Here is a 24,958-nt window from a genome sequence, read left to right on the forward strand (position 1 = left end):
AAAGTATAAGGAGAAAAAGGAGAGAAGACTGTAGTTGTGAGTCCAACCTGTAATTTTATGAGAATTAAGGATAACTGACTCTGCTTAAATGGTTTTGACGTTTCTTAATTGTAGAAGAGATAATTCCCATACTTAGTGGTGCATGACTTTTCATCTTTATTCTAGAACCTATTAGGGAAAGGATGAAAGTTGATCCTGCAATATTGTAAATGAAAATAAGAGGAATGCTAGACTTTTTACAAATTTATTCTGGATCACATTGCATTCCTCGGATCAACTTTCATCTCTTTCCTACTTTTACAAAAGAAAGAGGTGAAAGGGCGCCTCTAGTGGCTGCACGTCACCATCCTCTTTGAGTTTTCAGCCATTATTAATGCACACCAGCCAATGGGTATGCCATTTCACCTCCTTTTTCCAAGGGTGCCCTTGAGTTTAGCATTCCTCTGGAAATAATTATTCTGCTTTTCCGGGCGTGTCACCTTTCGTGTGACCGGGAAAGCTGGTGCCTTTTACCGCACCGACACCCATGTTGGGGTAAATTAACTCTGGTAGATTTAAGTGGTAGATGATTTTTCGCCCCCTCCTTAAGATAATGCGCCGCCCCAGTTAACGTCAATTGTGGGAAGACTTTTAAACACTTTTTGACGTCAAATCACGTTAAAGGCGCATTATCTTTAAGGAGGCTAACTCAGGCTCTATTCATGGAGGTCCTGTTCGTTTTGGATTTTGAGAATAGATTTTGGGTTCAAAACTGATCATCACTCAAAATTAAATGCAATTTGAGTCTAATGCTGTTCAGGACTCAATATCCAAAATGAATAGGGCTTTACAATTTTGAGAATTAATTTTGAGTCAAAAATTGAGTATTGACTCAAAATTAAACACAATTTTTTTTTTTCTTTTTTTATGGCATAGGGTATCCCCACTCCAATTTTTAGGGAGGGACTATTCCCTACGGATGCGTGCAATCACCCGTAAACCACGTGTATCGGGTAATTTTGAGTAGGTGGTAGTCCCCTTTTACCTACTCAAAACTAGTATGCTCTCTTACCACCTTCTAGAAACACAAAAGCTAGGTCGCCCACGACAACTGAATGCTTTACATCTTTGAACAAGGTAGGTCCTACTGTATTTTTTTTTAAACTACGTGCACCTAATCATATAAAGTATACTTTTTAAAAGCTCACTTGGGCCCGCCTTTTTCAAAGATCCAAACCATTCATTTGTTGCGCCCCAACATAAATATCCCTTGTCCATAAAATCATCTTCATAGGGTGATCTAACCCTTAGATCTTTAGACGTACAACACTATATATAATAAGAGCAATGATAGATGCAAGGGAACCCTTGCATAAAGAGCCGCAAAAGGGCTCTCCATTGGATCCATGTCATTTTAAGTTACAATTTAAAACTGGTTGAAAAAGTAAAATCAGCAAGAGCTCCCTTGTATCTATCATTCCTCATATAATAATCTATAGATTGGAGACTCTGGGGATCTTTTTATTTTTAAGAGAAAGGCCTATTTACATTGTATATGGTTTAGATCTTTGAACAAGGTAGGCAATAGGTCTCACACGTAAAGGGTGGATGGGTTAGAATCATCCTAGAGAAATAATCTCCAGATAAAGTCCTATTTACCTTGGGCCCAACAAATGAACGGTTAGATCTTTTAAAAAGATTAGCCGAAGTGAACACACGTATGGAAACCAATTTGAAAACGTGTTGAGATTGAAAGAGAGGCGTAAAAAGGGCGGATGTGGGGTGGGTGGGGGGCGAATTTTTTGGCGCCCTTCGTAAATTTTTCTCTTTTTTAGGATTACCGTACCGAGAGGGATATTTTACCTGGATTAGGACTTTTATCCGGACAATGATATTTAAATCCGTGCGTGGAGAGAGAGAGAGAGAGAGGTTTGCTCTGGTTTTTTTTTGTGTGTTCTTGGCGGAATTTTTGAGAAGGATCAGGAAAAATGAAGGAATTAGATCATCTTGCTCATGAAAGGAGCAAATCTCAGTTCGATGTGGATGCCATGAAGATCGTTTGGGCCGGTTCTCGGCAGGCTTTTGAAGTTTCAGACCGGATTGCTCGTCTTGTAGCGAACGATCCTGTGAGCTTTTCTTTTCTTCTCCTATAAATTCTTTTTACAGATTCCGTAACACTTAATCTGCTTCTCGGTTTTGATTAAACTTTTGTTTTCGGAAAAAGTTGCATCTGGTTTTTGTGGTCGGTGATCTGTGTTTTGGTTGTTGGGGAAGTTTAATTTTAGGGTTTTGTCTGTGGATTAACTAGTATAAGCGGAGTTCTAGTATAAAGTTCCATCGTTTTAAATCTCAGCTCAAATCCGAAATATTTCGGTTCCAGTTTGGACCCAAACCGAAAGTACATTGAATCGGTTTTTTTACGGGATTTCGGCAAAATTTCACCGAAATTTACAAAATTTCACCGAAATTTACAAAATTTCCCGAAAAATTTTACCAAATTTTACATGATTCCGGCCGAAATTTCCACCCAAATATTTCGATTCGGTGGTGGTCAAAACCGACGATGAAACTGAAATTTAAATCCTTGGTAAAACTATACATAAAATTTTTGATTTAGGGTCTCTTGGGCCTTTTGAATCCTTTGGTCTCTTCATCGGAGCTTTGGCATGGCCGGTCATTCCATAACATTTCATATTTTGGTGTTCTTATTTTGTTGTAGAATATAAGTGTTCTCTGTGTGGGCAAATCAGTGAGTTATTTCGTATTTCTTATGATTCGGGTTAACATTGTTTTTTGTTTGTTTTGGGTGAATGGATTTTTAGTTCAACGCATTGTATTGAACCATGCTAGGTTTCCCTACCACAGGTATTGAAGAATCAAAATTTTTCCAACAATTAGTTTAGCGGCGTTTTATACCCATCCAATATTAGAAATTGGTAGTTGGGCTAAATGTTAGAAATAAGGGCTATCATAGCCAGTTTAATTGGAGCCGACCCCAACTAGTTTAGGACGGAGGCTTAGTGGAGTTGAGTTGAGTATAGCCAGTTTAATTGGAAGGAGCACAAACATGGGCACTTAGGAAGTCATCTCTCCTTGTGATTTTCAAGCTCCAGAGTAGCTGATTCTTTGAGGAGATTTAGATGGCGTGATTTAGGTAATCCGAGTTAGAAGACCTATCAATGAGTATCAAGGTTAGGCAATTAAATGTGATTGCTTAAAGACACTTAAGCTTAATCTGGTTAGCTATATCATGGCAAATTTGCCGTTTGGAGCATGTGCTACAGCAACATCATTGACGCATGCAAGCAATGCAATGATTATTGAATTTACTTAAATTTAGCAAAGGAATTTTTGACATGGATTCTTACAAATTCATGGATGATCATTTGTCAGTGTTAGTTTTCAAACTTGCAAATAAGGCAATTATATTTATTAGTTGAAGATTTCTCTTTTTTGAATCATTGATCTTTCTAACTTGAAGGTTTTAGACACTGTTTGCTTCATGGTTATTTCGCAGCGTATTTCTTGTTTTACACAAAATTTAAAAGTTAAAGATTGTATGAGGTTATGAATTTTGAAACCTTGAATAGAGGGTTGCTGGTGTTTGCAGACCATGAGGTGGTGGGAGATTATAGAGTAATGCTGTGGCTCCTCCAATGTCTTGTGAAGTGAGATAGTGACATTTTTATCATTATGTTTTCAGTTGGCAAAGGAGTTCCATAGAAATTATAGGGAAAAGTCATGAGACCATGGTCCATGGAAGATTAAGTATTCAATTGAAGAAGTTTTTGGCATTTTATGATTGGACATTTTACTTGAGGGGATGCATTTGGAGTTTGGTTTGAGCAGGTTTTTCCGTTGCTAGCAAATATGAGTTGAATAATTGTGGTTTTATTTATTTTGCAAAAAGTTTGCCTGAATTGAAGAAGCTGTTTGACATTCTATGCTTGAAAATTTTAGTCAAGGGGATGCATTTGGTGTTTGGTTTGAAAAGGAATTTCCGTTGCTAGCAAAGTTTAGTAATCGTGGTTTTTTTATTTATGTTCACCATGTTTTGAAGTTACTACTTCAGATATTCTAATGGGTTCAAACTTCAAATATGTTAAGTGGAACTAGACTAATGATAGAAAGCATTCTTTTATCTGGAGAGGCTGGAAATTCACGTGTAGTAGGGGTTGGTTTTTCTTAGCAAATTTAAAAAGTTTGCTTATAGAATATCTTCAAATTGGATTAGCCCTTCACTTCCTCTGTCAATCATGTTGTGGCATCTCTAGGTGTATGATGCTTTTACGCTCTTGTTATGCTTTGGATGATTGTGAGGAGGTGGTGTTTCTGCGTGTGATTGCTGATATTGTATTGGTTATGAATCAGACTTTTGATCTTTATCGTTGTGTGATATGAGTTTGAGTGATGCACTTCCAATTTAACACTTGTTTTTGAATACAAATGATATTTCCTACAAGCGGTGTCATTGTAGAAAAAATTCCTACTTTTTTGTGGGGCAGAGCTGAAATTATAATTAACTTCACGAGTATATTAAGAAATAATGTGTTAATAGATATTGAAACAGTTCTTGAAAGCAGTTTCATAGAGGTGTGGGCATCCTTAATTGCAACTTTAAGTATCCGATAGTAGGAGAAGCTTAAGCTATAACTTCACGCTACTGTCATGCTTTAGTGATTGTCATCTTGGCTTTCAATCTTTGGTTCAGTTGAGTTTAATATCTTCTTCTTTTTGGATTAAATACTAGAATCAAAGGTAAAAAAAGGGTTAAATCAGCTGAATGATAATGCTGGTGAAATTTTGTAGCCTAAATGTGACAGTAGCACTGTTTGCTTTGTAATACTCTTATATTTATGTTTGTACATTGTTTATCTTGTTCATTTTTTTGCTGTTTTGTTTACTTGTTATGCATATATTGTTCAGTTTTTTGCTGTTTTGTTTATTGGTTATGTGTGACTGGTTTTCTCGATCTTAGGATTGAATTTTGCTGGACGTTCGTTAATGAGTTGATAAGGTATACATTTTAACTTCAATCAGACCTTTTTTTTTGTTTAGGCATATCGCAAGGATAACAGGGTGGTTCTGAGTCGAAAGGAATTGTTTAAAAACACCTTGAGAAAAACAGCCTATGCATGTAAACAGATCATTGAGCTCCATCTTTCAGGTATGTCTTAGTTTAACCTGCGGACTTTAAAACATTATTATAAGTTTTCAGATAGCTGTTTCATGCCTCCTACCATTCAAAAAAAAAGAAGCTATTTCATGTCTCCATGTCTGCTCCGTCATGGATATGAAAAAATTTGAAATCTTGTCATCATCATCATCATCATCACCAATTCATCATGGCCCGGGGCTTAAAAATGATTGGGCCGGTGGATTTACATTTCTATTCTTCCTTGTCAAGAAGTATGTCCATATCCTTCAATTTGGCCAGAGTATCTGTGTTTTCCTGATATAACATGGATAGAAGTACAGGATATAATTGGGATACTCCCAACTGTATCTATGACATCTTTTTCTATTCCTACCAGGTGGCTTGGCATTCTTTCATCTTTCTTCTTCTTTCCTTCTACATCCGCGCTTCTTCTTCTTCTTCTTTTCACCGTACTCCCTTCTCTTTTTTTTATATTCTCTATGACACTTTTTCTATTCCTACCATGGGGGCTTGACATTCTTCCATCTTTCTTCGTCCTCCCTTCTACATCCTCGCCTCTTCTTCTTTGAGGCGCCTTCTCTATCATTTCTTCGTTTTCCTTTCTTTCCCCCTCTCTTCTTCTTTTTGAAAAAGACTCATTACGAGAGATTATGTTGAAAAATCACCTTATCTTTTATGATTAAAACACTTGTTGAGGGAGATGCCCATGCCCTTTTCTTTTTTAATGTTACGTATCAAAGGTTAGATTTCTGATATAAAATGACATGGTGCAATGCAGCCTCTTACCTTTATGTAGAACATGAAGGTACTTTTTTGTAAAAAGGAGTCTTTAAAAAGGGGCACTTGTCACCCCTTTTAGTGGTAATTTATTCGGTTTAGGCAGACTAAATCTTTTTCAACCTAACCGAATGGAACTTGGTTCTTGACCATTTTCTAATTACACATGGCACATTTATTTTGATTATTTTAGTGTTATGTAACTCCAAGGTAGTAGTTTGCTGCTAGACATATTTGCTAGCGACTCCTATTACTGAAGTTCTTTGCTAACCACTGAAGTAGTTGTGAGTTGTAACTTGTAACCCAAAAGTTGGTTTATTTATGCTTGCTTCTTTTTACTCCATTGATATATAATCTAACTATGCAAGTTCTATGCTAAGCACTGAAGTAGTTGTGAGTTCTAACTTGTAACCCAAAAGTTGGTTTATTTATATACTGAACTATGCTTGCTTCTTTTTACTTCATTGATAGATAATCTAACTATGCAAGTTCTATTGTAACAGAAGAAGAGGCATCCAGGTTAAGGTTTTTTGTGGACGAACCTGCATATACAGATCTACATTGGGTGAGCAGTTTTTCCCCATAGTTTCGGAGGTTTTTTTTTTTTTTTTGTTGAATGATATAGTTTTGGAGGTGTTACAAACTTACAATATCTTTATATTATGTATATGGAGAAAACTATTGGATGACATTGTCAAGTGAGATAGAGTTGAAGATAACTGCACATGGCACTTTTATTCTTTAAAAAAGATAACTGCACATGTCACATGCTTATGCAAGGGAAAGCTGAAACTTTGTTTACTTTTTGTTTAGATATTTTGGAGATAGTTGTGGTTGCATATTCTGGTTTCGGCTTGAATCTTCTTTTTAGATATTTTAGGGATAGTTGTGGTTGCATATTCTGGTTTCTGCTTGAATCTTCTTGGTCAAGGGCATGAAGGAATCAATTTCCCTTGTATTATACATGTCTTTTTTTTTTGTCTACCAAAAGCATTACTAGCTTGAAAAGGAGAACTTAATTATGCATTAAAGCAGTTTGTAACTTTCTGAAACACATTGAAAAAGTAGGTCTGGCATGGGAACAAAGTGGTAAGTATTGTTAAAAGTAGCCCTAATCCAATTCGTATGTGAGATAGAAACGAGAGACGATAGGGAGATAGGTTAGAGAGTCTTAACTGCGTTACTTCATTCACTCTAATGGAAAATACAACACACGGTTTTGTTTAACTGCATGTTGGTCAAATAACCAAAATACCCCTACGCGGTTGACCCACTTTCAACACTCCCCTCAAGCTGAAATGCGTTCTGTTGTGGCATGTTCAAGTTGTATACCATGTAGTGGTGATGCTCGACCAGGTTTCTAAATGTCCGCCAAAATCTATACAAAACGACCTACATATTTTGTTCTATTCCCCACCTAAACAAATTCTTTTGGTTGACATGTATAGATCTCGATTACATTTTTTCAAAGGTTCATTCTTTTATTTATTTCTTTTAATTCTTTTAAATTTACACCATTAATTTATTTCTGTTATACTTTATTTATGACATTGATGAATGGAGGGTTTGTCCCCTACATTTTTATCTTTATTTGAAGCATATTTATGTGTGGTTGTATACATTTTTAGTTTAGAATGGGCCTTGCTGTTCTAGACATGTGTGCCAATGCATGTCATTGGGTGTTTGATCTTGTAAAACCGTTATAGATGGTTTTACAAGATCAAACCATTAAGTGTGTATTTGTGCTTATTTTGGCATATCATATACTTTCATCATAAATTTTTATCATTTGCATGCGTTTCTATAATTTTCTGTGATTTTACAGGATTTTCACCTAAGTCTTAAGACCAAAACTGACATGTTTCCATTTCTGTGTCGACCGACATGTATACCAAAATAGATGTTTAAAAACCTTGCGTTCGATTGGAAGTCCTTTAGTGAAGATACCCACAAGTTGCCCTCGACTAGTAACATAATACAAATAAACCTCTCCGTCTTCTACTTTCTTACAAACAAAATGATATTTAATTTCAACATGCTTAGTCCGGCATGGAAGATGGAGGTTGTGTAATGATTTAACGACACTCTGATTATCACAATATAGCTGCATAGGGTATGTTTGACCAACCTTATATGGAACCTCTAAAAAGATGTCTTAGCCACATCAGCTCAGCCGTAGTAGATGCCGTAGGCCCATAGCCCTACTAGACTCATGGACCTGTGCGTGCCTGGATCTTCTGCCTAATCAGTGTCAGAGACTCAGAGTACCCAAACACCTCGATTGATTTGTCAACTGATCCTCTATAGTATAGGACATGATGAAGTGAACCTCTCAGTTATCTTATGATACAGTTGGCTGTTAGAAAATGTACCTTTCTGAGATCATGTAAGAATAAGAAGTAACTATAATCCAATTCATATGTGAAATAGAGAAGAGAGAAGATAGAAAGATGGGTCTAGGGATCCTTAAATCGATTCCTTCATTCAACATAATAAAAAATACTAAACACTATTTTGTTTAACTCATGTTAGTCAAATGAACAAAATCCCCTTAAGTGGATGATCCACTTCTAAAACTCCCTCTCAATCCGACATGTATCCTGTGGTGACATGTTCAGCTTGTCTACCAAGCAGTGGTGATGCTCGACTGTAAGTCATTTAGTGATGATATCTGCAACTTGTTTCCAACTGGTAAAAAAATCCGAATCACTTTATAATTTTGGTGATATTAAGGAATTGGATTTAATTTCTTTCCCCTTGAGTTAGTCAAGTATATACTCTGATCTTGTTAAAGATAATTAAATAATGCTGTCTTCCATGATTATGGAGTGCATCTTATTCTTTATCAAAGGTTGATGTAGATGTTCATGACTCTTTCTTTGTCCTATAGTGTTCACTGTCATCTGTTATATGTTGACATTTTGAATGTATGAAACTCTCAAAAGTATATACCTGTACACATATTTATGTTTGTTTTCCTATTAACTTTCTGTAGTTAATTTACTTTTCATCAACCTTCTATGTAGGGCATGTTTATGCCTGCTATAAAAGGACAAGGCACTGATGAGCAACAGCAGAAATGGTTACCGTTGGCTCAGAAGATGCAAATAATTGGCTGCTATGCGCAAACTGAACTTGGTCATGGTTCAAATGTTCAAGGCCTTGAAACAACCGCAACATTTGATCCAAAATCTGATGAATTTATCATTCATAGTCCTACATTAACTTCAAGCAAAGTAAGTAATGGAGGTGACGGAACAGCTACATCTGTAATACCAGTGATAGGCTCTTTCTTTTTCAATTAGGAGGTAACCCAATGATAGTTCTTATCATGAATGGCCTCTTAATCAGTTCTGTTTTGAATAGTTTACCCCTATTTCTCATCTATAGTTATGTATTCTAACTGCATTCTTTTGATGAATGTGTCTGGATTGATGTTCATTAGCAGCCATTATAAAAAGAAGATAGTTGTTCCTTAGCATGGATGAACTTTTAACAATATCCTTTACCTAGTTCTTGAACAAAAATAATTTTTTTTGATGTTGCCTTTTTTGTATCTCTGTCATTCAAGTCTATTTTTTTCCTCTATGAATCTCATAATACTCATTTATTGCACTTTGGTGGATAGTGGTGGCCGGGTGGCCTCGGTAAAGTTTCAACACATGCCGTCGTGTATGCTCGTCTTATCACGGATGGTCAGGATCATGGAGTGCATGGTAACTTTCTGTCTTGTTATTTATAACTTAGAATGGAAACGGTTTGCTACAGTTGAAATAAATGCTTAAAAAAAATTTAATTTTCAGGTTTCATTGTTCAATTGCGGAGTTTAGATGATCACTTGCCTCTTCCTGGTATTACGGTTGGTGATATTGGTATGAAATTTGGAAATGGGGCATACAACACCATGGACAATGGTGTCTTACGATTTGATTACGTGCGCATACCGAGGAGTCAAATGTTGATGCGGTTTGCTCATCTTTCACTTTTCTTTGTCGACCTTTTTATTTCCTTACGTATATCCACATATCTATGTGTTGGTAGATGATATCTGCACTCCTTTGTTTTAATATTGACAACCTTCTTTCTGTTTTAAATCTTTTTTTTTTTTTACATTAACTATTACAATTCCTAACAAGGTTGTACCTTTGGTACTCATCTAGTAATAAGTGTGTTCGATCCTTAATCCTTTTCTCTTAATCATAGATAGAGTTCAAATCTATGGACTATTGTCAACTCAATTTTCCCTACAAATACTGCAGGGTCTCACAGGTTACAAGAGAAGGGAAGTATATGCAATCTGATGTTCCCTGGCAGCTTGTCTATGGGACAATGGTTTATGTGCGGCAAACCATTGTGTCAGATGCTTCGTGTGCTCTGTCTCGAGCAGTTTGTATAGCTGTGAGGTATAGTTGTGTCAGAAGACAATTTGGTTCAGAGAATGGTGGTCCCGAGACCCAGGTAATATGAATATATTACAAGAGTGTTATGTTAATCAATTTTAGGATGCTCTGCTATCTGCTTGAATTTGCACCATACTTTAGTAAGAACCCTCATGCCCTTTAGATGGAGATCAATTGGTTGAATTATGATCCGGTGCCTTCTTCTTATACATTATGAGATTCAGAAGTCTGAATATGTTGAGCGTCATTTTTTCTTCATAGATGCATGTAGATAATGCTATATGACAATTGCCTTACGATATGTTTTATTGCTACTCAAGTCCAAACTTCAACTGCTCGTCTTTATGCAATCTCGTGTACCTATGCCCGCTAGTCAACTTACCAAATGGCCTAGAGATCATTAGGATGTCTTTCCACCACGTTCTATGTTCGGCAAATTGATCACAGATTTTATTGATCAAGAGGTTGTTCCCACTGCTTCTATCATCATATCTGGCTCTTACTATTTGGATGTTGATAATTAAGGTGTATGTATTCCTTCCTGCGTGTTGGTTTATTTACGCGCTAGAGGCCATCTTGGGCCTCGGACTTTTTTCTTGGAACTGCTTAATTTTTTTTTATAATAAATTTCTTTTATGATTAAAAAAAATTAAAGAATGCCTAACTAAAACAACTAAGAAGAAATATTCCCCTCTATTATGGGCTGGTTATACAAAGTCATTGTGACACTACCTGTTCATTGCAGGTACCCTCTATTATAAAATTGAATATCCTTGGCCAAGGTGAACAACCTATAATGCTTTCGTAACATGTATAATGTACTATAGGCAAAAACCTTGGCAGTCATGGTGCTCTTGACAGAAACTGAATTATGGAGTCAGCTATATGTGTCATAATAACATCCAACCTAACTTTTTTTTTTGAATGGTATACATCCAACCAAACTTAACCAAAATAAAAAAAAAATACTTGGAGAAAGGGTTCCCTAGGATTTGATGTTCCATACATTTGCCTAAATTTTTGAAGTCAATAACCCACTCTTAATTCTTCAAGGGGAGATGGGGAATCACCACCCGCTCCCTCAATTTCTCCTACCTTCTTTCCTCTTTTGACAACTATGCTTTTGAGGCAACCGTTAACTAGCAGAATTTACAAAAAAGGATTTCTCCTGCCCTAGAATCCTACGAACTTGTATTTTTTCATAGAATTAAGCTGGATTACTTATGTCAGAGGTAGCCATTTTTCTTTTGGGTAGGATGTCTATTCTGGACATGTTGCACATATTTGTGGATGTGGCACCTGCCCCAATAGAGGGGCTATTGGGGCTCTGACATCGGTTGCTCATGATCTAAACATCTCTCTGATCAGTGATATCTTAGCTATTTGACAATCACTGACAAGTATCAGCCATTGATATTCGATTCTCTTAATCACACTTGGCATATTCACTTTTCAAAAACAAAAAAAAAACATTTGGCATATTAACAAATATGTGCCATGTCTACTGTGGTAGAATTGGACCCAGGACCATAATATCCCAATTCATAATCCTACAGATACATGTATACAGACTCACACATACAAATATCCAATGTTGGAATATTTTTCCTCCAGTATCAAGCCCTCTAATCCAGTACAAGTATCATGCATACACGTTATATGGATATACATACATGCTATACACAAAGAGATATTTCCTGTATGTGTGTTCCTTTCCCATTCATTCAGTCCTTGATCTTTGTTGTGAGAGTACTCCAACTTGATAAATGTGTAAATCAGAAATTTTATTTTATTCCAGAGGGATTTCTTGCTAAATTATTATGTGAATGGTTGTTACCATGGTTTTAAATTTCAGTTTCAGACTTAGCTGAAACCAAAATTTGGGCCGAAATACCGAAATTTGGTAAAAAGATATGAAATTCGGCCAAAATTTGGTAAAAAAAATTAATTCGGCCAAAATTTCTGAAATTACGGTTTTGGTACATTTCGGTTTCGGTCTTGACCGAAATCCGAAATCTTGGTCCAAAATTTCGGTCAAAATTTTAAAACCATGGTTGTTACTTACACAGGTGCGAACCAACCTTTTTATTCATTTTAGCTAACTGTATTGCTGCTGTACCCCTTGTGTTCTTGTCTCTGTCAATGTCTCATGTGCATTGCCAGCATACTTTTTCTGTTTCATTCTTAAGATGTCCTACGTAGGCCACTGTCTTAGAAATGTCTCATTCTTATTTAATGTCCATCGTATTATCCTATTTATCAATGCTGGCTTCACATCCCTTATCCTTGAATTGTTGTTATTTTCTATGCCACCATTTATTTATTCCTTATTTTTTGCTCTAGGTAATTAATTACAAAATTCTGAAAAGCAGGCTCCGTTTATTTATTCCTTATTTTTTGCTCTAGGTGATTGATTACAAAACTCAGCAAAGCAGGCTCTTCCCGCTGCTGGCTTCTGCCTATGCGTTCAGGTTTGTTGGTGAGTGGTTGAAATGGCTGTACACTGATGTAACACGGAGATTGGCAGCCAATGATTTCTCAACTTTACCTGAGGCTCATGCTTGCACTGCTGGTTTGAAGTCTTTGACAACCTCTGCCACTGCTGTACGTAATTTAACATTCTAAAGTATGCTATGAGAAATAATCTGGGTACTTTAGTTATCTGCAAGACTCTTTCTGCTTTGCTCAATACAAAAAAAAATAAAAAAATAAAAAAAAAAAAAAACTTTGATTAGTCATCTTCTTTCTGTTGATATTTAGTTTTGATAAGATTCTTTCTAAACTTAGAAGTGTTTAACCTAGAAACTTTAATCACCGTTAGTTTTTGTTTGTGAAGCATCTGGCTGTGCTTCAAAGTTTGGGATTTTCTTGTGTATATTTTTCTTGAATTTAGCATCTTTATGCCCCGTCAAGGTAACACTTACTGGGTATTTATGTTCTTTATTGAATGCACATTATAACTTATTTCATCTAGCAAGTTCTAATGTAGTTCATTTTCTCCCCATAGTTTGTTGGCCAAAATAGAATAGACGAGAACATCATCTACATATGTTTGTACTTTATACATTATATAAGCAAAAGTTTTCCGCAGTGAGTGATAGATGTGTAAATCGCATGCATATGTTCCACACATACGAAACTTAGGCTTTGTATAATACTCGTCTTCTAAGTGAGGTTTAAAATGTTGATTTCGGTATGTGTTTCAATTGCCACATAAATGGAAACTTGTCGGGTTTGGTCAGATATTTTGATGAAAATCCTGTTAAAATCACAGAAGTTTAGGAAAACACATGCAAATGATGGAATTTAAGATGACACTTCAGAAAATGATATGATAAGCACAAATACTCATATAGAAACCATCACACAAGCAAGACAACCATCTATAATGGTTTAACAACATTGAACACCTAGCGACATGCGCTGTCGTGCATCTCTGATAATTCAGTACATATCACATTTCCCATGTAATTCATATAAATATTTATGCAAAACACCTACACTACATTTCACAAGCATACTAATACACACAATTTTGGTTTCACTGTGTTTCAGTTTTGTTAACTTACCAACTTCTCCAAAAGCTTAAGCTGTTGGAGAAAGGCGTTATTTATCTTTTATACTTTAACACTCCCCCGCACGTGTGGCCCACTTGGCAAACACGTGGCACATGTGGTCCCACTTTGGGCCGACCATCGCATGTGGCTTTTTGCTATCCGGGAGGTTTGAACTCGAGACCTTTGGCTCTGATACCATGTTAACTTACCAACTTCTCCAAAAGCTTAAGCTGTTGGAGAAAGGCGTTATTTATCTTTATACTTTAACAAGTTTCAATATGTGTTTTGGTGAGGATGAAAACAAAAATATTTTATTCGTTTCGTGTCGAATTCGGTAGAAATTTATAGCTATGGATGTAGATGAGATCCTATCTTCTCTACGGACATTCTAGTTTGGTTGAAATCCTAGCCACCGTCTACATGTGGAGAATTACAGCAGATTATGACATTTTCCTCATCAGATTTGGATTGATCTCTTTTTTCTTCTACATTTGAGAGATACCTTTATTAGATCAGGGCGGTTTCTTCTTATTTTGATGATTTTTCATGTCATGTTATTGTCAATTGTGGATCTTGCATTGGTAGCAGCTGTTTATTTTCTCATTTCTTCTATTGCGCATTGTGAAGCAGCGTGAAATAGTTGCTATTTGTAATAGATCTCCGGGTGAAATATAATGATGTCGATTTTATTGTTGAAATAGAGAACAGTTGGGCGTTTGCTCATTTACTCAATTCGTGGGGTGTTATTAACTTATTATCACTGTTGAATGCTGTCATACATTCATTTGTGGTTTCTGGACACGTTATTTGTAATTGATCTCCGGGTGCTATCATTCCAGATCTGTCGATTTTACTTTTGTAATAGAGAATGGTTAAGCAGTTGCTTTACATGTTATTTTCCTACAAACTCTTTTTTAGTTTATGTGACGTTCTCTGTCGCTTCATTTTATGTTTTATTCATTTTAAGAGCGTTTTTTTTTTCTGTGTAGATGTTTCATGTAGTATAATCTGAATGAAGTTTCTGTTTTGGTTGCAGGATGCCATTGAAGATTGTCGAAAACTATGTGGTGGCCATGGTTACCTGTGTAGCAGTGGGCTTCCTGAGTTGTTTGCTGTATATGTCCCTGCCTGTACATATGAAGGAGACAACACTGTTTTGCTTTTGCAGGTTTGTTAATTAAGCTGTATGAGGGGAAATTAGGAATCTTTTCTGTTGTTTTAAAATTTGCATTTACTTGAGGTTAAAGGTCCTACCCAGCGAAACCACTGAATGAATTACTAGTACTCATAGAGGCACAACCAAGGTGCATGAATGGTGATGGAATTATGGATATTTTTGACTATTGTGTTAGTTCTGTACAATTTGTTTTTGCATGCAAATAGATTTCAAGGACTCATAAATGTAATTTTTATTGAAAATAGTTTAATTTTTCATTTAATTGATTATGAAGAAAATGTTTATTTTGGATGACAAGATGCAACAATAACCTTTATAAAAGGTAACCAGCAGTACACACAAAATGGATGGGTTGGCATCACAACGACATAGATAAAAGAAAAGACAGTAAATGAGCGCAAGGAAGAACTAGAAGAGGGGCAGCTCTTCTCGATAAAGCTCTTTGTTCGGAATACTAGAAGACTGAAGAACACCCCCTTTATGGGGGAGTTGATATCACATGATTACAACCCAAGGCAGACGACCTGATTATCTGACAATGATTAATGTGAATGTTGGTTGTTTTTTTGGAGGTCTGTTAATGTTGGTTGTTATACAGTTGTAAATGATAAAACTTTTGGCCCATGAATCCTTCAACGTGAATTGAAAGGGAAGTGAAAGGTGGGCTTGAATTATTGTGGGGCTTCTCTAGGATGGAGTTGTTTATCAATTTTCAAATGAGAAGCCGCTGGAGTAACTGGACAGTTAGTATACCATAAATTCCAAGATGAATATGTAGGCTGTATATGATATCTTCTAATTTTATCAATAAAAAATTATAGCTACTAATTTCGAAAACCTAGTTCACTTCCATTTCCCTCTAAAGGGAAGGGAGGAGTTTTGAAGACTCGTGGAAGTAGGGAAGAGGGAAGCATGATAGACTTCGAAGGGAGACATGGTTTGGCCCGTAAGACAGAGCAAGTGAACAATCCCACTCGAACTTGTACATATAGTGATTATTCATTGTTATAAAATGCTACGATAAAATGGATATATTTCTCTTTATCATTATACAATTTGCACACCGTGTCAACAAGGGCTTAGCTTGTACTAATAACTACCATTTGCAGGTTGCAAGGTTCCTCATGAAGACTGTTTCTCAGCTGGGGTCTGGAAAACAGCCTGTTGGGACAACCGCATATATGGGACGTGTGGAACACTTAATACAGTGTACTTTTGACGTTCATAGTGGTATATCTCATATTGAATTGCTTCATATTCAAATCTGCTTGGTGAAAGAGTTTGCAGCAGCAGATTTTTTATCAGTTTAGAATTTTTTCGCTTCTCGACAGAGTATTTTGGTGCCTAAATACTTTTTCTGAGTAAAAAGCTCTCAAATAGTTTATATTTTGTGAGAATTTTGAAATTTCTGTTACTTCCAAGCCTTTCTTCTATTACATCAGCTAGAACCCCATATCGATATTTTGGAAGCACCAAACACTGGTACTACTGTGTCAGGTATGAATGTTGGGTTTCTGTTTTGCAGCTGAGGATTGGTTGAAACCCTCTGTCATATTGGAGGTATTTGAAGCAAGGGCTGCTCGGCTATCCGTCGCATGTGCTAAGAATTTAAGCAAGGCACCAAGCCCAGAAGAAGGTACTTCTTCTCTTTCTATCTCCTAATCATCTTCATTTCAAATAAATTTATTATCCAACAAGGGAACTTCTGCACTAGTCTTCCCATGTTATGTATATTTGTGATGCAATGAGTACAACTATTATTTCATGTAGTGCTGATCTTGTTCACTTTTGCAGGGAGTTTATTATCTTGGTAAAGCTTTAGAAAAATTGTTCTATGGAATTCTGTTTTTACATAAGATTTATTGGGACTGAGTACGAGTGTCTGATCGGTTGCAATATGAAGGAAAACTGAAAGGGGAGGGAGGAAGTAGCATTTAACACATTGGAATAATATTTAGGCCCTGTTTGGATTGCAGGAATTTTTCGGAAAAGTTTGGAAAGGAAAACTATTTCCAAATTACCTAAATTATTTAAACATGAAAAGGGATAACTTGAACCAATCATATTGATTTTTTACTTTGAGGGAACTTCAATTTATGATGATATCCCTCTAAATTAAGAATAATTATATTATTTCCCTCTAAATTGTGAAAAGAAAAAAAATCGTGAGAAAAAATTTCCATCAGAAATGTTTTTCTTGAAATCCAAACGAGGCCAGGGACTCATTTTTGAATGGGGTTGTGTAAAAGAACATCATTTCATCCACGTAGGATTTCTATGGGGGATTGATGGAGATCGGCACCCTTTGCGTGTCTATTCGAGACGGGCCCGCCCTCCGAGAGGCCCATAGAGTTATTTTTGTTATTATTTAGGCCCACATGGGCCTTTTTGTTATTATTAGCTTTGTTAGGGATATTTTAGCCTTTTTATCTCTTAGAGTTCTATTTTAGTAGGTTTCTAATTATTAAAGTTCTAGTTTTAGTATGATTCTATTTTTGTGGGTTGTATTTGGCTATTTAAAGCCATAAACCAACGTTTATAGGTACCTTTGGATGAATATTGATTGATATTGAGAACTCTTCCTCCCCTCTTGGGTTCGTCCCTTTCTCTTCTCCTATTCTTCTCTCTATTCTCCCCCTAATTCTTCTTCTTTCTTCTTCTTCTTCTAATTTCCTCTTTCTAGCCTACATCAATTTGGTATCAAAGCAAAAGACCCAAGAGTTCTAGAGATTTTTTCCAAGTCTTCTCAATCCAAAGATTCTCGTGTTTCGCCGAAAATCTGCAAAGAAAATCTGCGAAGAAGGTGTTTTTCGTGCAACTGAGTTGATTCACCCAGTCAACTCGGTTGTCTTCGACCTCTTGAAAGCCTAACCTTCATCTCTTTAACCCAATACCCAACCTAACCCTTACTTCATCTCCCAGCCACCACCCTTGTTGTTCAAACCCATAATCCAAACCCATCTCAACCTAACACCCTTCACAAACCTGATTTTCAGCCACTTGAACAATCCCCAACAATCAGTCCCTACAATCTTCGTAAACAAAACCAGTTTAAACCCCTGTTGTTCCACATAGAAAACTACTATAGAAATACCCTTCAATTTACATCAAGACCATCAGCCCCCATTCCTATTGGATTGCTACCTTTCCGAGTTAATCGTATCCTCTGCCAAAGCCCATGCCCCACTGCTGCTATTTTCCGTCGGAGTTAATTCTCAGGTTTCCTTTCCGGAAGATATTTATTTCTTAAAGTGGGTTGCCTTAGTCCCTAAGTTTCTTCATATGCTGATTCGTGTCAGTAAAATAGAAGGGTGAATAAGGTACGTTACTTGTTACGTGGTTGTGAAGGAGGAAAGGCAAGGTTTTCCATCCTTATTTCCTTACTTTTTGGTAGCAGGTTATAGGTAATGGTTACCTAAGGTAGCAGGTTACCAAAAGATAGCAGGTTATCTAATAAAATATAATAAAATAACAAGCAAAGGTTATAAAAGGAATAAGAACCTGCCTTTTGTGCTATCGTGTGAATACACAGACAAGGCAACAAAGAATGTTCGGTGACTTGTAGAGCAAGGCAAGTTAATAGCTGAAGTAAAAGGGGTAAGTCATAGCTATAGTACATACCCCTTTTATTAGATGGTCACGTGACAATTTTCCCCTCCTTGTCCTCCTTTGGATACCCCTCTTGTTTTTCTTTTTAAAAGTTATTCAACCCCCACTTTCCTCCCATGGGCACCCTCCAACTTATTCTCTTCACTATTTAAGACCCCCCTTTTTCCCTTTGACACCCCACCCATATATTAATTTTGGGACAGATTATATTACGTGAATAAAGTTTGGTGCCGTAAAAGGCAGGAAAAAAAAAAACAAAAAAAAATAAATCAGAAAAATCAGAAAAAAAGTGAGTACTCTCTCTCTCCACAGTTTCTCTCTCTACTTTCGGGCTATTTCCGCTTGAAATTTGTCCGCGGCCTCAACACGAAAGTTGTCTGTGACAACTTTTGGGGCGTAGCCAGCATATTTTCAGCAGCGGACAGCAGGCATCGGCCCACATTCAGGAGCAATCTCGACCGTTGGCCGCGCCCTTCATCCGATTGACGATCCGCGACAGATCTGCTGTCAGGACGACCATTAGGACTTCTTAGGCTATTCGTAGGCTTCCGAGGTACGCATCTTCTTTACTGAAATCAAGATTTAATATTCCTAGTAGTAGATAGTCATTAAATTTGCACTTAGGGCCCATACTCACCTTGTTTTCATCAAACCCTTATTTCCTCCACCTTAAAACCCCTTTTACCTTGATTTTTCGAACCCTATTTTTACACCAAACCTTAAGTAGTTTTCTTTATTAGGTACTTGTTTCCTTGCATTACATTAGTATAGTTTAGTTGCATTACTTTTAGTTATTTGCGTTGTATATCAGCCAAGACCTCATTCTTTCCTTACCCGTAGTTCATGAACATACAAACACGTTCACAAACCAAAATGGAAGACAGAGTCACCGCCTTGGAAAATGTCGTGAACACTCTTAGGGAGTCAGTAGTACGAATTGAGAGAAGAACTACAGCGACCAAAGCTTCAGTGCAACAAATCCTAGAAGAACTTAGGTAAATGAGAATCGCAAGGGACAACTACCTTGCAGAGAGTCAGTTAGGTGATAGGCCAACCATTCATGTGGATGGCCCTGAGTCTCAGATGGGCCGATCAGATAATACTGTTGAACACCCCGTAGGTCGAAGAAGCCCCCTTCTTCCTCTTCCCCCAGGGCCAACAACCTATAACAAGAGAAGTCAACCATAGGGCAGTCCATTTGCAAGGTCACAATGATAGACAACACTTTGTCAACCAAATCGCTGATAATTATGTTGAAGAGGCACAATTTCATCGAGACGATCAATACCATTATGCTCAGCCTACTCCTCAGGCTCGATATCAGGATCGGCATCTCAATAATCGACCTTTCGATCGGAACAACAATGACCAACAAGATGTCTTTAAACAGGTCAGACTTGAGGTTTCCAGTTTTGATGGAAGGATGGATCCCGGTGCCTTCCTTGACTGGTTAGCAGACCTCGAAGACTTCTTTGAGTGGTATAATATGAATGACCACCAGTGCGTGTGATTTTGTAAGGTAAAGCTGGTAGGATCAGCCAAGCGTCATTGGCAATATGTTCAAAAGGATTTAGGTCTTGGAGGACAACTAGACGACTTCACTTGGGAGGAGATGAAGACTAGACTAAGGAATAAGTATGTTCCCCCTTTCTATCAGTCTCAACTTATGGGAAAAATGTTAGACTTGACGCAATCGACCCTGATGGTCGCTGCATACTTGACTAAGTTTGAAGAATTAGCGCTAAAATGCAATATACAGGAAGAGTCTTCCATGACTGTCTCCAGGTTCATACGTGGGTTGAGACAGGATATTATGAAAGAGGTTGACCTCCATTCTCCAGAGACCTTGGAGGAAGCTGTTCATAGGGCTCTTGAGTATGAAAAGTACTTTAAGTACTCTAACCCCAGAGGTGAAATGTCCCAAATGAGAGAGACCCAAACGAGTAGATCATGGTCCTCCCAGCAGACTGGTAGAGTCGCCCAATCCGGTCCGTCTACTTTAAGAAACACCACCACTGTTTCTAGAGGAAACAATAACTTTGGTCCAGCAGTTAGCACTAATCGAGATTAGACCTGGCAAACGCGACCCGTGCCCGTATGTCGACCCGACCCACCCGCAAATTTGCGGGCACGGGTCTGAGTTTTAGTGACCCGTCAAAACTTACCCGCGGGTGACCCAACCCGCAAAAACACGGGTCGGGTCGGGTCAACCCGCGGGCACCCGCTTTTTTAAGGGTGGTGATTTTGTTATGCTAATCTAGTTAGATGGCTTTTTTTTCTAATGCCAAGGATGGTGATTTTGTCATGCTAATCTATTTTTTAAGGGTTTGATGCCTGAATAGGTTATGGCTAGCACCATAGGTTGATCCCAACCCTCTGATTTGAATGTTAGAGGGTTGATCACTTGATCCTAACTCTCTATAGATCGGAGGGTTAGGATCAACCTATTGAAATGATTTTTGGGGCAACACCTATTTAGCCTGTGGGCCATCTAATGGACGGTTTGGATCATCCCACGGTGCCGGCCATACTGCCCTCATCAAAATCTAGTGATAACATTTCCCAAAATAAGCTACTGTTTGAATTTGCGGGTGACCCGCGGGTTGACCCTGCCCACGCGCGGGTCACCTAAATTCTGACCCGCAAAAATGCGGGTCATTTCCTCACCCGACCCGTGTGACCCGCACCTGCATGACCCGCGGGTTGACCCGGCCCGACCCACCCGTTTGCCAGGTCTAATCGAGATAAAGGACCGGTAAATCCTACTTATCGTCAAGGACCTGTAACTTCCAATTCCCGACAAGTACCCCAAGGTCCTGAGTGTTTTAACTGTCACCAGTAAGGTCACATTGCCTCCCGTTGTCCACATCGCACCCTTTGCGATGATGGAGAGTCCTTTTCAGCAGGGGGGAAATGATGGAGATCGGCACCCTTTGTGCGTCTATTCGAGACGGGCCCGCCCTCCGAGAGGCCCATAGAGTTGTTTTTGTTATTATTTAGGCCCCACATGGGCCTTTTTGATATTATTAGCTTTGTTAGGGATATTTTAGCCTTTTTATCTCTTAGAGTTCTATTTTAGTAGGTTTCTAATTATTAAAGTTCTAGTTTTAGTATGATTCTATTTTTGTGGGTTGTATTTGGCTATTTAAAGCCATAAACCAACGTTTATTGGTACCTTTGGATGAATATTGATTGCTATTGAGAACTCTTCCTCCCCTCTTGTGTTCGTCTCTTTCTCTTCTCCTATTCTTCTCTCTATTCTCCCCCTAATTCTTCTTCTTTCTTCTTCTTCTTCTAATTTCCTCTTTCTAGCCTACATCAGGGATGGGGTGTTAGGAAGTTTAGAAGAGCTAGGTAATGGTCTCTAGGGTTGAACTAGATGCAATCAAAGTTAAGGGTTTCAATAGAGAAATAGACTTCTCAGTATTGGGAAAATCACTAAATTCTATGTCTGGGCCAGGGCATTGGAGAAGATCGGACCTTTGGATCACTTCAAAACTTGGATAAATCTCATCCTTGAACCAGGCTAGATTTTTGTTATGTGGTGTCTGTTATGATCAAGAAGAAAACCTTGAAGTTTCAAGTCAGTCCGTTTAAATGGATTAGGATCACTTGTTTGGCACCGCTAGGAATATGACAATAGAGTCCTGATTAGGAGTATCTTTTCTTTCCCATCATTAATTTAAATTTTAATATACTTCTAATAAGTACTTGGAGACCTGTTGCTTTGGCTTCTCACCTCTTGTTGTGGGTGGCACCCCATCATCATCCCTCTCTTTTTAAGTTGGAAGAACCTCATCTTCTGCCTATTTTGGTGCAATGTGAATAATATGTTGATTATTTTTGTAAATTTTTACTGAAATTAGTCTTGTATTCAGGATTTGCTGAACTCTCTGCTGATTTGTTGGAGGCAGCAGTAGCTCACTGCCAGTTAATTGTTGTTTCCAAGTAAGTTTCCTCTTTTATGCTCTCCCATATCACCTCGCTTTCTCTTTCTTGCTGCTACATCCGTAAGATATCATTGGAAATGACTCAGCAATAAATCTGGTCATTGAGAAGTTTCAAAATCACCCTAGTTTGAACAAGTTCATTTGTTTCTGATAGACCAATGCTGTTAAGAAATGGTGTGCTCTTCTAAGGTTGATGAAACTTGGATCATAGGACTAGCCACTTTGAATTGGCAACTGATATTGCTACCACCTCAGTAACCCTAGAGTTGCATATTGTTTATTGATTCAAAGCATTTTCCTTTTGTCAAATTGCAAAGAGCAAGCTATTTGGGTTACATAAACTTTTTTTTTCTGCTTAGTTGAAGTCCTAGACCTGTACCCCACTCCCACTCCCACTTCCCTGCCCATTTGCACTTCTTTATATGCCATTTTCTCATTCAGGTTCATTGAGAGGGTGCAACAAGACATCCCTGGGAAGGGAGTCAAAGAACACCTACAGGCTCTCTGCAACATCTATGCACTCTCTTTGCTTCACAAGCATCTGGGTGATTTCCTCTCAACTGGCTGTATCACCCCCAAGCAAGCTGCACTTGCGAATGAGCAGCTCCGATCTCTATACTCCCAGGTCAGAACAATATCACTCCGCGAAATTATCTTCCGAACACCATGCTACATCTTTCAAAGTTAACCATTTATCGTTATGCCTATATGTATCCTTCTATTATTTTTATTTTTTTGAAAGGTATATGTATCCTTCTATTAAACTGCTGTTCTGTTTCCCTGGCAGGTCCGCCCGAATGCTGTGGCCCTTGTTGATGCTTTTAACTACACTGACCATTTCCTGGGCTCCATTCTCGGCTGTTATGATGGAAATGTATATCCAAAACTATACAAAGAAGCATGGAAGGAGCCCCTCAACGACTCGGTAGTGCCAGATGGTTACCATGAATATATCCGGCCCCTGCTGAAGCAACAACTCAGGATAGCAAAACTCTGATGGCGATTTTGAGTAAAAGATCAATCCGCCTTGTTTTAGTATACATCTAAAAACATATATAGCATCTTGTTATTGCTTTCCAATCCAATTATATTTATGCTAATAAGGTTTTAGCAGACTATGACAAGAGGGGTTTGCTTTGGTGAGAATGCTGCTCTGCAGTTTTGTTCACCTGTTACAAATTTGAACCCCTAGTTTAATAAATATGATCCAGCCTTGTATTGTGGATGCAAGCTGACACAGTAAAGCCATTATTTGAACTAGGAGATTAAGATGTCGTTTTTTTCTTTGTAATTTACAAAAAGCCTTCATAGTTATACAGTACGGTGCATGGTGGGCCATGCTTTGGGTGTGGTGTGGATTGTTAGAATATGTAAGTTGCCTAAAGGCATTTAGGACTTTGTACATTCTTTTATGTTTTAGTATAAAGATATGAGTCAGGGGGAGATTACCCTCACTCATTCAATTCTCCCTCTAAACTCTCGGTTAACATGGTATCAGAGCCTTAGGGTTTTCTGATCTGTAGGGTTCTCTTTCAGCCTCCACCTTCTCCGCCACCCTCACATATAGCTGAACCCCCCCTTCCCTCTCGTCACGAAACCCTAACCCCAACTCCGGCCAAACTTTCATCAGAGGCATAACGGTACGCTGTCTTTTTCCTGTTGTGAATGAGTCGTCTCCATCGACCCGACGGTACCAGCCTTCCCTCGCCACTATTTTCTCCTTCCCCGCACATACCCTCGTGGTTTGGTTCTCCCTTTGCTCGCCCTGTTGTAGTCACCCGCGCCTCCTGGCCGGAAATTTTTTTCTAGGAACGAGGATCTGCACCCCCCCCAAAATTTTTTGGAAAATATTTTCCGCCCAGCCCGGAAAAGTTTTTCCAAGCACAAGGATTTGCACCTCTCATCCCTCGGTAAAGCCTAAAACTCTTTTCTCCCTCTTACTATGCGTTAGCTCTTCATCTCCTATCGTACTTTGATTCTTGTTTGTCTTTTCGGCTCCTCTGTGTGCCCCATATCTTCCCTCTTGTCATGCTTCGTCGATGACCATCATTCTTGGAGCCGCGTCTAACTTTCTTGACGTTTCCTAGTTTGCCCACCTATTCAGTTATCTACTGTTATTCGTTTTGATTTGGCTTGTCTGTTTCTTTCTTGCTTGTTGTTTTGGAGGATGTGCTTGACAATCCTTCCACAGGAGTGGCTCCTGGTGTTCGTCCGACATCCTCTTTGGCGTCTTCTTCGTCATCATCTCTCTCTGTGGATGGATCATTCCCACAGATCACTACTGTTAAGTTGGATGGGGCAAACTACGTTACTTGGAAATCAGCCATCGAGAAGTATCTTATTGCCCGTGG

General features: G+C 38.1%; 1 protein-coding gene across 1 annotated transcript; it reads left to right on the plus strand.

The window, feature by feature from the left end:
* The first annotated feature begins 1,875 nt into the window (after positions 1 to 1,875).
* Positions 1,876 to 23,957, plus strand: LOC143877283 (peroxisomal acyl-coenzyme A oxidase 1-like). The gene is made up of 14 exons (XM_077379262.1): positions 1,876 to 2,105; positions 5,038 to 5,146; positions 6,418 to 6,479; positions 8,941 to 9,150; positions 9,543 to 9,630; positions 9,718 to 9,880; positions 10,174 to 10,372; positions 12,721 to 12,918; positions 14,908 to 15,039; positions 16,158 to 16,278; positions 16,574 to 16,684; positions 22,536 to 22,605; positions 23,049 to 23,232; positions 23,395 to 23,957. The coding sequence occupies exons 1-14, from the start codon at positions 1,968 to 1,970 to the stop codon at positions 23,602 to 23,604; spliced, it is 1,995 nt and encodes a 664-aa protein (XP_077235377.1). The 5' UTR covers positions 1,876 to 1,967; the 3' UTR covers positions 23,605 to 23,957.
* The last annotated feature ends 1,001 nt before the right edge of the window (positions 23,958 to 24,958 follow it).

Source organism: Tasmannia lanceolata, unplaced genomic scaffold, assembly GCF_043159265.1.
Source record: "Tasmannia lanceolata isolate RefF3 unplaced genomic scaffold, GAP_Taslan_0.1 ptg000005l, whole genome shotgun sequence".
Classification (NCBI taxonomy): Eukaryota; Viridiplantae; Streptophyta; class Magnoliopsida; order Canellales; family Winteraceae; genus Tasmannia; species Tasmannia lanceolata.

Excerpts from the sequence above, each read along its gene's own strand:
- LOC143877283 (XM_077379262.1), top strand. The coding sequence starts at position 1,968 with ATGAAGGAATTAGATCATCTTGCTCATGAAAGGAGCAAATCTCAGTTC. Across the intron at positions 5,147-6,417 it reads CATTGAGCTCCATCTTTCAG|AAGAAGAGGCATCCAGGTTA; the intron begins GTATGTCTTAGT and ends CTATTGTAACAG. Across the intron at positions 6,480-8,940 it reads CATATACAGATCTACATTGG|GGCATGTTTATGCCTGCTAT; the intron begins GTGAGCAGTTTT and ends CCTTCTATGTAG.